This window comes from Pseudochaenichthys georgianus, chromosome 9 (assembly GCF_902827115.2).
Source record: "Pseudochaenichthys georgianus chromosome 9, fPseGeo1.2, whole genome shotgun sequence".
NCBI lineage: Eukaryota > Metazoa > Chordata > Actinopteri > Perciformes > Channichthyidae > Pseudochaenichthys > Pseudochaenichthys georgianus.
Genome location: NC_047511.1, coordinates 15,696,472 through 15,713,382, shown reverse-complemented (window position 1 = coordinate 15,713,382; position 16,911 = coordinate 15,696,472). Strand labels below are relative to the sequence as shown.

Genomic DNA, 16,911 nt, shown 5'->3' with positions numbered 1-16,911 from the left:
AGACGCCAGCCATGGAATGAATGGTGAAAAAAACGGGGTTTGTCAAACAGAGCACATGGTGTAGTCCAAACGATAGCTGGGGATTTTGGGTAGTGTAGTGTCTTCTGCCATCCTTTACTCAGAAAAAATATTTGTTTCTCCGAATCGAAGGGGAAAAATACAAAAGTATTGCACACAATTTAAACCAATCAATGTTGTGTAATTAACAAGGATAATCTGGTGTTTTTTAGTCGATGAGTAGTGCAGATATCACTGTAAAATCAATCGACAGTAACAGGAATACTTACTTCCGGGTGTACAATTCTCCGTTATCCAATGGGAATGGACGCTCACATTGCCTTTAAGGGCAGCCGGCATAAACGAATGCCGTGCTTCCATGAGCGTCACATCCCGACGCAGATGGGAATACATTGCAATCAGTTGAAAGCTATTTGCGTCCCTTTATGACGCTGAAGGAGCCTAGGAGCGTCACAATTGGACGCCACGGACACTGACCAAACGTCGCTATTGGACGCTTAGGGAGTGAGAGTGTGTTGGTGTACGACATACGTGTGTGGTGGATTTCTGTGCCTGCTGCTTTTAAATGGATGTAAAAGGGGGAGGCCTGTGTATGATTATGGAGCTTGGCCTCTTCATATCCCCTGTGTAGTTAGCTAAGAGTCATATTTTGTTCATTTTATTGAGTTGGTATTGAAGGTTGACGTGTGAAACATAAATTCGCTCTTGCTCTGCAGTACAAAGGAGCGACTGTACAGGATGACTTAAAACTTGGTCAAAAAGTGAAGGGGGGGTTCGATGACATGTTCTGCTGCCAGTCTAAACATGACTTGGAGCTGGGGCGCCCTCAGTTTCCCAGGTCCATCGAAACAGCAAGGCTTTAAAACTCAGGCCCTATGAGTCAGCCAAAAGCCCTGGACTCAGAAAACCTATTCCAGTCCCTGTGTTTCCATGGCAACGGGAACAGATTGGAACCACATCTGGTAGCCATTTCAGTCCCTGCAAGGAGAGGAGGAAAGAAATGTATGAGTGAGGGGGAAAAAGACAAATATTTTCTGCAATGCAAAGCAGAAAGAAAGTGGAGTCGAGTTACACTTGAAAGGGGTTCCTGTTAAGCCCCGAGCCTGTTTTCCAGGTCTCAGGCTCAAAGAAGACATTCCCAGAACAAATGACAATAACTTCTAAAAGGGGTAAATTAATAATCTTTTTTCTCAAAGCAATGATAAACCTGAGAGTTGGATGTAGAAGAGTCAGAATCAATATAGATATTTTTTATTTTAAAGTAAATTCAGATACATTTTTTTAAATCATTGTCCGTCCAAAAGAAAAATATTACTTATAGTGAAAACCACCCTTGAATGATGGGATAGTAGACTAAAAGCTTTAGGAATCCAAAATATAATAAGTACCCTGTATCAAGATTGATGCTAATCAAATTAAATGTGACCTTTTTAGAGAGATTTAGCAACAAAAAAACACTTCTGGGGTCATTTGGGTGGATTTGACCTATCTCTGGCCCCCCTTGGTCGATTTTGATGATTGACATCTCTTTTTAACCGTTAGAGCCAATGGAATCAAGGGGAAGTTCCACATACACAAACACGTTACCAAATAAGGAGTGAGAGTGACGCGTAACCAAAACAGGAAGCTGTCATACACTCTGGAAGCTATCATTAGCAGCTAATATGAAAACTCCGTTTTTGACATAAAAATGGAATTATGGATTATCAATAATTGTTTCAATGTGACAGACACATTGGATTAACCTTCAGCCGCGTTTTTCTCGTTTTAATGCCATTGAACACACATTTTGATCAGAATAACAGCAAAAGGTGAGCATATCTCAGTTTTTTGCTACCTAAAGCTACGTCATGAGTTGTCTGGTTTTGCTTCCACTGTCGCGAGTTCTGATCGCTCAGTGATGATACTTATATTTATAGAATCTGTGGAATCTCAGTTTGCTAGCAAAGCTTGTTTGTGCAGATCTGATAAGTATATCGATCGATGTATACCTGGAGTTCTGTGTTAAGTGCGTTAGAATGTTTTCGCTCAGGGCTCATTTAGACGCTTCTTGTGAGACTTGTGGTTTGTTTCAGTAAAAATGGTTCATATAGTCAGTTAGCTTAGTTTCTTCCCGTTAAGTGAGTATGACACATTCATAGTTTATTAGCCGTTGGGGGGCTCTGGGGCTTAACAGGTAGGCGTTCAGTGCAGAGAAGCCTCTATTAGCATGCATGGCTAGATATTCTCAAGAAAGGCAAGTCTCTCATGTGGTTTAAGAAATATGTTTCTGTTCGAATACCTTATGTGTTCCAAAAACCTTAGGCTGAAATGATTGTGTGTTTTGTTAACTTTCCTTATTTCTTGAAAAACCTCAGTGCAACAGAGAGTCTGAGGTTTTGACAACAATTCAAAAGTAGCAATTTTGTTTTCGTGTTCAAACCACCAAATGGTTCACTCTCTGGCAGATGTGTTTCTGTTGCAGCACAATATCCTAAAAGGCAGTCATATATCCCCAACTCAATCATGGCATCAGACACGACCAGAGGAGATTTAGAACTGCTGTTTTCGTCTCTCATCCCTGTCGACGCGCTGTCTGCGAGAAACAGTGTCCAATTACAGTCCCCCTCACACGTTAAACGTTGTTTCTCAGCTCTGTGGAAATGCAGTAACTATGAAATGACATTTACTGGAAATGGAGCTGGTGCTTTTTTTAAGCAAAAACCACGGAGAACTGAGGTCAACCAAAATGGGGAGGAGAAACAGTACAAGCATAAAATGTGTGCTTATAGATTTCCAGTGACATCCACTCACATCGCGATTTAAGACTTCCCTTATAATAGACCCAAGCTCCCTTGCAGTGGCATGGAGGGGAAATAAAAAGGCAGCTCTTAATCACAAATTAAGAGCAATCACAAATTAAGAGCAACCACAGAACAAGCCAACCTCCCAAATAGATGCTCGGATAAAGTTGATGAAAGACAGAGTCTCAGTGCTCGAAGTCAACGTATGAGGCTGAAAACTGCTATTTACTTTAATTCCACCCACTTTTCTTTATGCGTGACATGCATGTCAAACTACTTTGAGCTGGACCCATGTATCATTATCCCAGCAGTGTTAGGACTTAGAGCTTCACATAAACACAGTTTTCATCTTGAAAAGTTCTGTAAATGTGGAAAATACAAATGAAAATGCATGGCCAGGAATGTAATCAAGCCACATTTGTTCTCTCTCTATCCAGATGGAGATTTTTCTTCCTCTTTTTCCCACCTTTTCTTTCACATGGAGGGGTGTGTAAAAAGTTGTCTGTGGCTTCAAATTGCCCTGGATTTTTTCCCCCCTTTGTCAGCATAATTCTATGGAATGAGCGTATTAGTGGAGAAGATTTGGATCGTTAATAGAAAGCAGATCAGTCAGATCTCTCGTTCTTTCTTTTTCTTTCTTTCTATTAAACCCCTGGCTCTTCCTCCTGTTTTCCCCTGTAGCCTGTTTTACTCCTCTCTCATTCACTCCTTCCTCCCTCCTCCGTCTTTTATTCCCTCACACACCCATCCATCCTCTATCTGTGCAGTAAAGTGGGACTTCAGACTTCATAATGTGGCTTGAGGTTTCAGCTTTCACATAATTCCACAGGCTGATCCAAAGTTGTTTTTTTCTTTTTCGTTTTTTCTCTCTGCTTCTCACTCACTCCAACCTGGAGCGAGGGAGCGAGACTGAGAGGGAGAAATTTGCTGCCCTATTCCAGCTATTGGTACGGAAAATGATCACAAGACCGAATGTGTCAGCCCAAACCCAAGGAAAATAATCAGATGGTTTATGTTTTAATGCACTGAACCCCAACTGTCCCGAAAATCAATCCTGTCTGCGACCGACCAACTGTAGCTTACAACAGCTTTGTTGTTTGAGACCCAAACTTTCACTCAAATATTTTTGAAAAAACCACTCATAAGAACACATGCCGTTGCAGAGTAACTTGCCTTCAGCCTGCAGCAACTTTTCAATGTTCTTAAAACCGCATAGGATTTGCTTTATCACGTCTTAGTGACTCAGGACTGCTCAGGACAACCTTTACACAATCTTCTATGATAACAGCCTGAAAAAACGAGTTCCCTTTACATGTATTTTGGTGCCAGGATGTATTTTACTGTATGTGGTTGCTGTGAGCTGTATATTTGCCGTCACCCTGGCTGTGTGCTGGTGTGTACCCGACCCTCACAGCCCCGTTCTACTTCACAGGACAACACTGGAGCCATTATGGGGAGCCATGTGTTTCTGATTACCCACACACAGATTAGAGGGAGGGGAGCAGCGGTTGCTGTCTGCTTGCCCCCCGGCTCCTATAATGTGGCCAGCAAATGGACATCCATCAGTGCAAATCCCTCCGCCACCCTCGCCCCATTCCCACTTATACTCCAATCCTTCTCTATACACTTCCACATTCAGTTCCCACAATTCAAATTCTGTTTTTGCAATTCATGTGCAGATTCTTTTCTCAGCTCTGACACTTTTATTTACTCCAATAAATAAACCATTGGACTGAGGTTCTGTAAATCTGCACTCCATTCTTCTTCTTCTTCTTCTTCTTCTTCTTCTTCTTCTTCTTCTTCTTCTTCTTCTTCTTCTTCTTCTTCTTCTTCTTCTTAATATGCAAACACATGTTGGTGAAATTATTTTTAATTTGACACAAATATTGTGTCAAAAGCACCAAGCTGTCATTGCTGTATTCTTAAAGGTGAGCCTTTGTTGCCAAATATTGTTGTGGCTCTGCTTTGTGACCTACAAAAGACATGTATTGTGTTTGTTGTAGCTTCAGCAATGTGATACTTATTTGACCTCAGCTGGGAAATTCTCCTCTGATTAGCCCCCCTCTCAGAGGTCAGAGATCAGGGTCCGAATACCGACACAGAGAGTGTGAGGAATCAATTATTTACAGGACCTTTCAGCAGTGTGACTACGTGTTAGAAAAGTGCCTGAAACCAGATTGTTAGACTGAGGGGACACAGGCCACACAAGTGTGCACAAGCAGTCTTCACATCATTCCTCTTTTTTCCTTTCATCATTTTTGAATACTACACATCGAAGAGCGAAATTATAAAACACCCAATAGGCCAATATCCTTAATTTGACAGAATTCAGGCACTGTTACCACTTATTTGAGGTCTTGTATATATAGTGTATGCAGGTTTTTTTTACTGGTCTTTTTTTTTAAGGAAGTGGTCATTACCATTGTCGGTGAAGCCCTTTCTAACAAGCCAGATGGTGCTTAGAACATCAATGTAAAATCATTTCCTACAGACCCACCTGTGTATGCAAAGCACATCAAAATGCTAAAGACCACTGCCCAAGCATTGGTATTTGTCACCCTGGGAGTGAGACCAGGCTGAACTATTTCCGTACTAATATCACAATGTAAAAATAAGGTCATTTCTTATGGTGCTTAGGCAGCCTCTCTGTGTGGGTCAAAATTGGAGACACTTCTTTTAGGTTAACAGCTAATTCATACTTAGGGCGTTGTTGTTTCCTCCATGAGCTGTTAACTTGCTTACGTTAGTGTTAGGATATAGACATTTTACCCAATTATCCCTTTTTGTATTACTTTGTCAACTGCCAATATTATTGTAATTTAAACTATTCGTTATCACTTTGTTAAGATCACAATCACAATCTAGACAGCAACAACATGACAATAAAATGATAAAAAAACATCTTTCTATTTATATTTTTGCATTATAGGAGAAGAAAACAAGGATCACACAGGAAGTTTGGATTTTTCTTAACCAGATGCCATGTTGTGTTATGTATTGAGCTGAATAAACGTAGTTTCACAGTGGAGGAAATACAGTTTTGTGCCTCGAGCCTGAACCTCCATGAGGTTATGTCCACTTACTGCACAATACACAGTGCAGCACACTGGCATTGTATTGAATGAAGCCCTCCACATGGCCCTCACTCCTTTCAACACTGCCTCTCTTCTTTATAAGCAGACTGGAGCACAGCAGGCAGACAGGCAGCAGGCTTCCCCCCAAGATGCCCGAAGACTCCAGACAGATAAACATGCACGCGCGCACACACACACACACACACACACACACACACACACACACACACACACACACACACACACACACACACACACACACACACACACACACACACACACACACACACACACACACACACACACACACACACACACACACACACACACACACACACACACACACACACACACACACACACACACACACACACACACACACACACACACACACACACACACACACACACACACACACACACACACACACCATGTATACATCACTTCAGGGGACATTACATTGACTTACATGCATTTCCTGGAGACTTATCCTAACCTTCACCATAACCAACACATGCCTAACCCTAACCCTTACCCTAACCATAATCCTAAACCTAACCACGTCTTCACCCTAAAATTAATGATTCCCCTCATGGGGACCTCCAATTTGTCCCCATAAGGGAAGCCAGTCCCCACACGTGACTATGTAAACAGATTTAGGTCCCCACAAGTATAGTAATGCTAGACACACACACACACACACACACACACACACACACACACACACACACACACACACACACACACACACACACACACACACACACACACACACACACACACACACACACACACACACACACACACACACACACACACACACACACACACACGCTGTGTTTATGTTTATGCACAAAGTTAGATTTTTTATTCATCTCCCTTGGTCATCCTTAGGAATACATGTCCCCTCTAAAGCACAGAGAAATAAGACTTCAGAGCCAAATATTTCTCACTAAAGACCCTAAGCAGACACACACATTGTCCCACTGGCTGGAAGGCAGCATCCGGTGCTTTGGAGAAACAGGAAGTGTGTGCATCTATATAACAAGCTCTCCGAGGGAGGCAGTATTACAGTGAGGTGTTTAAGCGTTTGATCTTTTGCCAGCTGCAAGTGTTGCAATTTGCAAAACTCCTACTGGAAAAAGTTGCTCATTACGGATTTTGTAAACGTCTTCATCGTCCATGAGTCTCTTTCTTTAAATCTCTGGTTAGAAATGGCTGCGTTTTCCCCTTTGTCAGCACATTAATAATAACAACATCCCCTTTTTGGCATGTGCCTCATGATGTAAACTGAAACATGCTGAATGTGAACATATGGTATGCATCCACACTTATAGACTGAGGAGTCACCCCACCCCCACTGCTCATTGTGCTACCCTCTCTCATCAACTTTCTTTCTCTGCATCGACTCTTTTAGTTACTTCAGACATTGAGGGAAACAAGAGTGGAACGTTCAAACACAAAGATATAAACTCCAGAAAGAGAAGTGTACAGGCTCATAGATTTACGATGGCTGCCGAGGGGAGGAGACCTTGTTAAAATAGGGACTGTTTTACAGCCATTTGACACATAATCTCAAACAGTACATGCAGAGGAGGCTGTAAACTGCAGAGCTCTGCGTCTGGAAAATATAGAAACAGAGAGATGGTTTTGCTTCAGCAATCCCGGCAAGAATGGTTTATTTTTGTTGGAAACATAATTGTCTGTGGCTAGGATTTGGAAGTACATTTTACCCGCCAAACTGCCGTAAAGTCTACATGAGGGTGCTGCTGCCCTCTTGTGTTGACCTGATGCACATCATTTGCTTGTTATTTACAACATTGAAGGCTTCTCAATTCTCTATTTTCCCCTCCTCGACTCCTCGACTCCTCGGTAGTGACCCGGAAATGGATTTCAGCGCGCCATGTTGAAGGACATGTAATTTCTCTAAACGCCTGCTGCTTCCCCTCCTCTCTCCTCGGTTCCCCTCCTCGACTCCTCCGCTCGCATCTCCTGTGGTGGGACTAAGACACGAGGATAGGAGTCGAGGAGGGGAAATTAGAGAATTGAAAAGCCTTCGAAGAGTAGTTTTGAGGGAGATAGGGCAGTATTTTTCTGAGTTCAGATTTCATACACCAATCCTTAATGGGATTGAACATTTATTCTCATGCAACTACAACTCATTGCACTGGTGGGTGGCCAGTTTCATAGTGGCTGATGTTTTATTTCAGGATCTGCATTATGCAATAGAAAAACTTGTCATAAGATAAACATTTTGGAAAATAACCTGAACAATGCAGGGCAGGCAGAGAATATCATTCAAAAAATGTTAATAATAGTTGAGATACTGTATGCTGTTTTGCTGCTTTTTTGGACAGCGTTAAGGGCCTGGCAAAATAAACTAATGTTGTTTTTATTGCTCTGTATGAATTAAACAAACATATTAGTTGGATTTACAGCTATATGCAAATTAATTGTAACTGAGCCTGCCAAGATTCTTTCCCCTGTTCCCCATATGTAGGTTAATGGCCATAATAGTAGAGAGTATCTTCTTATTTACATTTTGTTTGGAAAAAGCATAATTTCCGTGTAAGATTGAAAAGTCTAGGCTACAAAACAAAATATAATTATAAAATGTTTTAATACGACTTATATGAGTGGTAGTTTCTCATACTTTGTTTGAATAAGATGATATTTATTGTTTTACATTTGTGAATATTACATGTTCCTAAAGTATACATGTAACATGTTTATTTCACCTTTGGTATCATTTGGGATTTTGGCATCACCACCAGTAAAAAAAAACAAATACCTCGGGATCAACATACTTTTAAATGTTGTTCGGAAGTTAAGAAAACTTTCTTAAATAACATATTTTCAATTAAAGTGACAAATGAGAACAAGTGATTTATTTCCTTAAGGACACCTGTACAAATTAATCTCGTCTTAGCTTCCCAGCAGCTATGAGAGTGTGGCTGGCGCTTATTGGCCATCAACCACCTGCAAGTGAACTGAATGGGAACAAGTGATAAGAGCGCAGATGTTCTGAGGTGTCTGCGGACTCCCAGTAACATCTGATGTGGAAGAAACTATCAACTTTAAAGCCGGGGGGCCTCCGTAGGTCTTTAGACATTTCCAAAACATCCTTACAAATTAAACTGCAGCAAAATAGCATTATGGCTTACCAGTGGCCCACCATTTGGATAATTTAGTGTTTCTGATAGAAAACCAACATTAAACAGTAAGAAATATCTAACACATGAGGGCACTGCTCCCTACAGGAATATGCTATGGTCTTGTCCACCCTGATAACTGTCCAAGTGGATTACAGGGTTAGTTATTGTTGGTAATAACTTAGGCAAAAGCACTGAAGGATACTTATTTGTCATTAAAACATGTGGGCCTTCTTAGTGATCACGCTTGTCCTGGCTGTCAGGGCTTCAGACACTAACAACAACACAGAGGTTGAAGAACAGCTTGATATAGCCAGAGGTAAACTGCTGGTGAGTACATATGGAAATCCTGGGCTATATCCAAAAAACCTTCATGCTGATATCTTGCCATGTCTATGTTCAGAATGTTGTGATATTGGTGCAAGGATGAGAAGGTCTGACAGTAAACAAAGACATAGAAAGAAGACAGAGGTCACAATAAATAAGCAATATGTTCTATAAATTAAGTTATGTGTGATCATTTAAAAAACTGGATGGTTGGGATATGTAAAAACAACTAAGGAGGAGATATTTGGCTCCAAGTTTGAGAACATCTCCAAGATAGGTATTGTTGAATTCAATGGATTTGGCAAGAAATGTCATCATTCAGTGTAACCCAAACCCTAACCCTAACTTCCCTAGTTGACTAATTACATGTTCAGTTTTCTGGAGAGTTATGTTAAAGTATGCAAATAAGGTATCTAATCTACAGACACAAATATACAATGTGAAGTAGAATAAACACTTAGTTGAGTATTTTGGATGTTTTGTTTTCCATTATCGGAAATAAGACTTATTGGAGCAATCAACACAATCTTAAAATTGAGCAGCACATTTAAAAAGGGAAAAGCCATGTGCTCTCATGTCGGTATGCATTCTGCTGAAATACATATATATATATATATATATATATAGAGATATATATATATATAGAGATATATATATATATATATATATATATAGAGATATATATATATATATATATATAGAGATATATATATATATATATATATATAGAGATATATATATATATATATATATATATATAGAGATATATATATATATATATATATATAGAGATATATATATATATATATATATATATATAGAGATATATATATATATAGAGATATATATATATATATATATATAGAGATATATATATATATATATATATATATATAGAGATATATATATATATATATAGAGATATATATATATATATATATATATAGAGATATATATATATATATATATATATATATCTATCTGGCACCTTAGATCAAAGAACGAAGCGTGCACAATGCTTTATGCCATGCTGCTTTAACATCTGTCTGTGTTCGTCCCTGCAGGCTCCCAGTGTGGTCGGATGAGGCATAAAGAAAATGCCCGAGCTCCATCATTTTCTTCTGGAGCGCTGGGCTTTATAGTATCCTTGTTATTTTCAGTTCCTCAAGGCTGTGTGTTCAGACGTGACCTTTTAAAAGAAAAACACCACAGATGTTCTCATGACCTCCTTTATGAACAAAACCATGTGTTTAGCAAGTTGCAAAGTCCAGTGCCAGCTTTCCAAAACCCTTCCAAGTTAAAATCATGTTAAGTAAGCCCAATAATAGCAAAACAGATGGATGCTTTTTATTCTTCCCAACACTGCCGACCTGTTGTTTCCCTTGATCCCTTCTTTCCTGTGTAGCCACAACTTGGAATACGATTCATCGGAGGAGAAGAATCCCCATCTGATATTCTATAACCAAAAAGACGAGGTTGTAAAGGTGAGATGTGAGTTCAGGGATCTTTTACACATCTGTCTTTTGATGCGGCTTATCCCGGGAGTTCCAGGATGTCAGGACAGATTCATGCAGGGAAGTCTAAAGACTCAGATCGTCTGTCAGATACCAAGTCACACAGACCCAATGTGTTTGAAAATGCAAGACTGAGTTACACAAAAAAACAGATGGCAAGAAAGTGGAAGAGTAACAAAGTATATAAAGTGTTTATGTGTTGAGTTGCTGGCTTGAATTTTAGCATTTTTATGCCCTGAAATTACAACTTTGTAATGTTTCCTAGTGTTTTTTTCTTTTTGCAGTTTAGAAAAGCCACTAAATCTGCATTCATTAGACAATAGCAGTTATATATAGCCTTATCCTTATCTACATGCACAAAAATAACCCACTGCTGTGATTTAAAAGTAAACTGTGGATATGCTTCCTTTAGCTCTCACACATTATTTTCCTCCAATTATTTAGGAGTTTTTCTTGTGTCACATTCATATTCTAATGTTCATTGTTCCATTTTAGTTTCATATTGTGGGCGCCCTCTGAGACTGTAATTTGACTTTATATGAAGATTTATTTCAGACACTAAATTGTTGAAAAATGTAAATGAAAATAAATGTGCAGGAGAGACCTCTATATCAACAGTATGAAGGAATCAATTATTTGAATATGAACATACTGCATGTCTGCTAACACATCCTTCTCTGCATGCATCTCATTAACACTCTATTACTACTTTTAAACCTTTCACCATGTGTCCAAATGTGTTTTCTTCCCGACACGTCAGACTGTTCCTGTGAAGGAAATGAAGGCAGAGGAGATCAGCAGCCTGTTGGACTCACTAGGTTTCTACAAGAGGACCCAGAAAGGGGAAGAGGTGCCAGAGGAGTTCCAGCAGTTCCCCCTGCGCCCCCCCAAGGACGAGCTGTGATGACACCTTGTGGCCAAACGCTGCCACTGCACCCGGGTCACATTAATGACGAGTGGGGCCCCAAGGCTAAAACGATAAGCCAGGCACCATTCCGAGGACCTGCTGGCCCGGTGCGGTGTGCAGCGTGTTAGTCATCGCTGTGTTACTCAGTTGATATGTATTAAATAAAAATAAATAAAAAAGATTGAGCCATTGATTGTGCCCGAGGTCCCTGTTAGGCTACTAGTCACCTGGAAAGCTTGTGTACCTTGTGCGTCACTAGGGACATGTTTATTTTTTTTCAGTTTGATGTTTTTTTTATTATTTTGGCTGTGTTATTGCATAACCTCAACTCCTATAAAATGTATGTTATACATTGTCTAGCTAAAATACAGACACCCAGACCTTTAAGGACAAAAGTGTCCCCATTTAAACTAATTTAAAATAAGAAAAATTATCCCGCAGCCAGCATAAAAATAAAGCTTCTCAATATCTGGCTTTTAATCAGGAGCCCTGGATTCACATTTTTAGTTTTTTTTTATTTTCTACAAAAATTCTCTAATGCTGCACACACAATACAAATACATCTTATAATCAATGTTTTACCATTATTCCAAACAAGAAAATCCTATCATATATTATACAGAAATGTATGTACATTTTGTATTTGTTTTTTCAGTAAGAAAACAGTTGAATTTTGCAAGCACATTCATATTTAAAGGGTTGCATTTCTGAAAATTGATCTATGAATGAATAAAAGTTTTAGGTATGATCAATTCTTATAGTAGAACGGATGCACAATTAAGGAAGATTTCCTTTTTTCTATGAATGTACACTGTTCTGTTATTCAATTCAGTCCATATTTGACTTCGTAAAGCTTAAATAAATGTTGAATACTCTACTTTGATTAACAACTTTGCTGTGCATCATAAACGGCCACTTACTGACTTACTAACAAAGTGCCATGCTGCTGTCTCATTCTAATCCGCAACCCGCCTCCCCCGCTATAATCTGATTAGCAGTGGAGTCTGCCAGCATGTGTCTTGTGTGTCCATTTGTATGTGTGCCTTCATCCATTTGTGTACTGTCTGTGACTTAATACAACAGGGATTGGCACTGCAACACAAACACAGTTTTGGACCGATTTGCCTCCTGATTTCTTGGCTCTGTCATGGTTCCCAGCTCTACCCACAATGCCTGTGTTTTACTCACCTGTTCCCGAGACCCTGCAGATGGGTCTGGCCTACATGGGAGGCTCTGTGTTTACTAACAACAGAACAGCAGACAGCGATTTCTCCAGGGAGCAGGAGGACGCTTCGGGTGGGTTACTGCTTATATCTGTTACCAAATAGTGTACTACTGTGCAATATACTATATCCTTTTAGAATACATTACATCACATTATAGTGATGCAATATGTGGAAAATATGGAAATATGTGTTCTAATATCATGTCTCTGTGAGGGATAGACAAAACATTGTGAACACTATCACAAAGAAATAGCTTTAGTTGGCTTAGCACTAAAAAGAGTAAAAACCAGTTTGTCACCAATACTGATGTTTTGACCGCTTGTTTAAAATCTAATCCAAGATATAAGATTTTGTATTCACTTTTTAAATGATGGTCCTCCAGTTTTTAATGTGCTGTATGTTTTGGACTTTTTGGTTTCTTATGTCATTTAAAAAAAGTCACAAACCCTTTACTGGCCTGATCTACAGCTTACACAGGCTGCCTACTGGCATTAAACCCCTGGTCACGCTTTTCACTTTAAAAATAGTTTTGTCCTTCTGTACACCTACTGTATATTGGCTGACCCCTGGAATCTAAACTGTGGAAGATACTATGCAACGGTGCAATTAATATAAAACAAATTATGGATGTAATGAAATATATTGCTTATGTATATCCTGTTGTTATTCTTCATGCAGTGGTCAACGAGCTGGTCTCTCACCTCCCCCTGCAGATGCTGCTGTACTTCAATCTGTTTTATTTCCCCTGTTGGTGGTTTTCTGCTGTGTTCATGTTGGAAGTAAAGGCAAGTTGGGTGGTTGGGAAGCAATATTAATTATAACACTAATTGTTGATAAAACATTTAATGGGGAGTCATTCAATCAACTCGATCTGTAACAATGAGATTATTCACAATTTATCCTTAGATAAATTGTTTCCTTGTATAAGTGTTTTATGGGATTGTTTGCCAGCCGAATAGTGCTTTGTTTTAAGTCCTTGAACTGCAAGTAAAAAAGGTGTTTTCACATCTTCCTGACATTGCAGCTCTGCTTTATTTCCAGTTCTATTATCTTCCCGGGTACTACCAGGCTCTTCTAATAACCGGGGTGATCCTCCTCACAGTCGTTGAAGTGGTCCGACTGTATCTGGGCTACATTGGCAACCTTAAAGAAAGGGTAATTCAAAGCAACTTCCTCTCTGTATCACAACGCACAGCTCTTTTATCATAGACCTGTCTCCTGAATAACACATTCGGAGGAAGTGGCTTCTTAAGTATTCTCCCCGCGTGTGTAAACAATCAGCTCTCAGCTACCACTGTGTGTGTGTGTGTGTGTGTGTGTGTGTGTGTGTGTGTGTGTGTGTGTGTGTGTGTGTGTGTGTGTGTGTGTGTGTGTGTGTGTGTGTGTGTGTGTGTGTGTGTGTGTGTGTGTGTGTGTGTGGCCTAGCATTACTATACTTGTGGGGACCTACATCTGTTTACATAGTCACGTGTGGGGACTCGCCTCCCTTATGGGGACAAATTGGAGGTCCCCATGAGGGGAATCATTAATTTTAGGGTGAAGACTTGGTTAGGGTTAGAATTAGGGTTAGGGTAAGGGTAAGGGCAAGGGTTAGGGTAAGGGTAAGGGTTAGGCATGTGTTGGTTATGGTTAAGGTTAGGATACGTCTCCAGGAAATACATGTAAGTCAATGTAATGTCCCCTGAAGTGATGTAAACATGGTGTGTGTGTGTGTGTGTGTGTGTGTGTGTGTGTGTGTGTGTGTGTGTGTGTGTGTGTGTGTGTGTGTGTGTGTGTGTGTGTGTGTGTGTGTGTGTGTGGTCTCATGTGGTTGCAACTGATGCATTTGATGCCTGACTTCTGCATCGCCTCCATCCACCAACACATATCCTATCTCTCCTCCCTCCCTGTCATCAGGTGCCAGAGCTGGCAGCCTTCTGGATTCTGTCTTTTATGTTCCAGCTGCCAGTGCTGCTGTTCTTCTTCACCGATGAAGGAATTATCATCCTGCCTCTGGAGAGAGCTGTCCACTCCCTCTACCTCCTCTTCCTCCTCGCCCAGATCCTGACCTCCTTCCTGGCGCTCCGTACCATGACCCGAAAGCTCACTCTGCTCTTCTATCTGCGACAGATTGGAAAGGTGGAGAGCTTCAACCATGAGAGGATGAGCCCCATCGGGCCGTCCTACCGCCGCAGTGTGCTTCCCATCTCACCCACACGTGATATGTACCACTAAAGTAAAACTAGCATTTCAATGAATCTTAAAAAAAGTTTTAAGATGTTTTGAATTTGGGATGTAGATCATTCTTCTTACAGTGTTGTTTACTAACTGCTACTAAAATTACTGAATGCACTTCTACCTCTCTCCAACTGTCAAAGAATGAGTGTGTTATTTGCCATTGTGAACAGTACCGTTGAGTGATTTGTTGAAATAACACCCATTTACAGTGTGACTTTATCTACATTATATTTGTAAGTTTGTATGAAATAAAAAGCACATGGTATAGGCCTACCAACAATATTCACGTAACAAACGTGTCTTCTTATTTTTTCTCCTCTCATCTTTCTAAGCCACTGAGAATTGAACCATTTTTTGGCACACAGTGTTTTATGACAAGTTTAGCATGAACATTTTTTTGGTCTGTCTTTTATGTAAACAGTTTTGTTTCAGCCGATAGTATACTTCGGAAGCAATAATCTAACACACCAAGGAAGAGTGGACCAGAAAAGATCCAGGTATTTCCCCCCCTATGTGTTGAATCCAGAATAAAGTTGGAATTAAACCAATATCAAAAAACGCACACCCCTTACAGCTATCCAAATATTTTGTAAATACATTGTTTCAATCTCTACGATTTGTGAAAGCATGGCATTCTGGTCTGCTGTTTGCTCAGATGTGTATAAGTGCTATGTCTTTCCGTCTGACATCTGATTCCAGTTTAAAATGCAGCTCTAGAAAAAGCTTGTGCAATTGTAGTTAAAAACAGTCCTCACATTTTTTGTTGAAGTTTTAAAAGGATACAAAAAAAAATGTTTTCCCCACTTTCAATGTCAAAACCATGTCAGTGTCATGGAGTGATATACAAACTATGGTAACACTTTATATTAAGGTACACAAATTAACCATCAACTAGTATTGGGTCTGTATTAGTCATTATAAAACATAGTAATAGTGTAATAGTAATATAAGTAATAGTTGAGAGTTTTTCTCTAAACACTCATATGAAACAGAACTGTATATATTTCAATAATCAAACATCCATTAGAATATGCTCACAACCAATAACACATCATTGATAAACTCCTCTAAAAATAATAAACACATTTAAAAAGTGGGGGGGACACAAATGGGAGGGACATGTCCCCAGTGAAAATTACGCCCATGTATGGAGATGTTTAAGCACAATGAGAAAATACGTTAGCATTCGCGCTATCATTTGCATTAGCATTCGCATGCTCCCCCGGGAAGATTTTTCTTTTAAATATTGAAGTTAAATGCATCAATCTGGTGCACTTTGAGAGCAACATTAAGAGATCTATGGATACATCTCTCAACATCCATATGAAACAGAACTGTAAGCAGATTTTCTTTTTCTTTCTGGATATTTTACAAATCACTTTTAAACTGTATTCTTGTTTTACTGTCATATAGTATTTCATAACTGTTTTTCATTTACTGTCATAAATGGTGACCAAAACGTTTGAGACCCACTGAGATAACTAGACTAAAGTTAACTATCTAAACACTCAGAGAGTCCCTTACCTCACTGAGCTGTAGTTATCTCTCTCAGTCTGACAGGAGAGAGCTCTCACCCGCTAAACGCACCAGGAGCGTCTGCGCCGCGTTACGTTGCGGCCACGTTACGTTGCGGCCACGTTACGTTGCGGCTGCGCCACGCTGCGACCTCCTCCTGCGACCTAACACACCAGGC

At 39.8% G+C, this 16,911-nt stretch overlaps 2 protein-coding genes across 2 annotated transcripts; both read left to right on the top strand.

Annotated features, from left to right (window-relative positions):
• The first annotated feature begins 9,227 nt into the window (after positions 1-9,227).
• selenoe (selenoprotein e) lies at positions 9,228-12,002 on the top strand. Its single transcript, XM_034091949.2, has 4 exons — positions 9,228-9,357; positions 10,419-10,495; positions 10,760-10,838; positions 11,629-12,002. The coding sequence occupies exons 1-4, from the start codon at positions 9,250-9,252 to the stop codon at positions 11,770-11,772; spliced, it is 408 nt and encodes a 135-aa protein (XP_033947840.1). The 5' UTR covers positions 9,228-9,249; the 3' UTR covers positions 11,773-12,002.
• Positions 12,003-12,944: 942 nt separating this feature from the next.
• On the top strand, positions 12,945-15,215 carry LOC117452578 (transmembrane protein 17A). The gene is made up of 4 exons (XM_034091291.1): positions 12,945-13,071; positions 13,680-13,786; positions 14,043-14,156; positions 14,898-15,215. Exons 1-4 carry the CDS (start codon positions 12,945-12,947, stop codon positions 15,213-15,215), a joined length of 666 nt encoding a protein of 221 aa, XP_033947182.1.
• Positions 15,216-16,911: the final 1,696 nt, after the last annotated feature.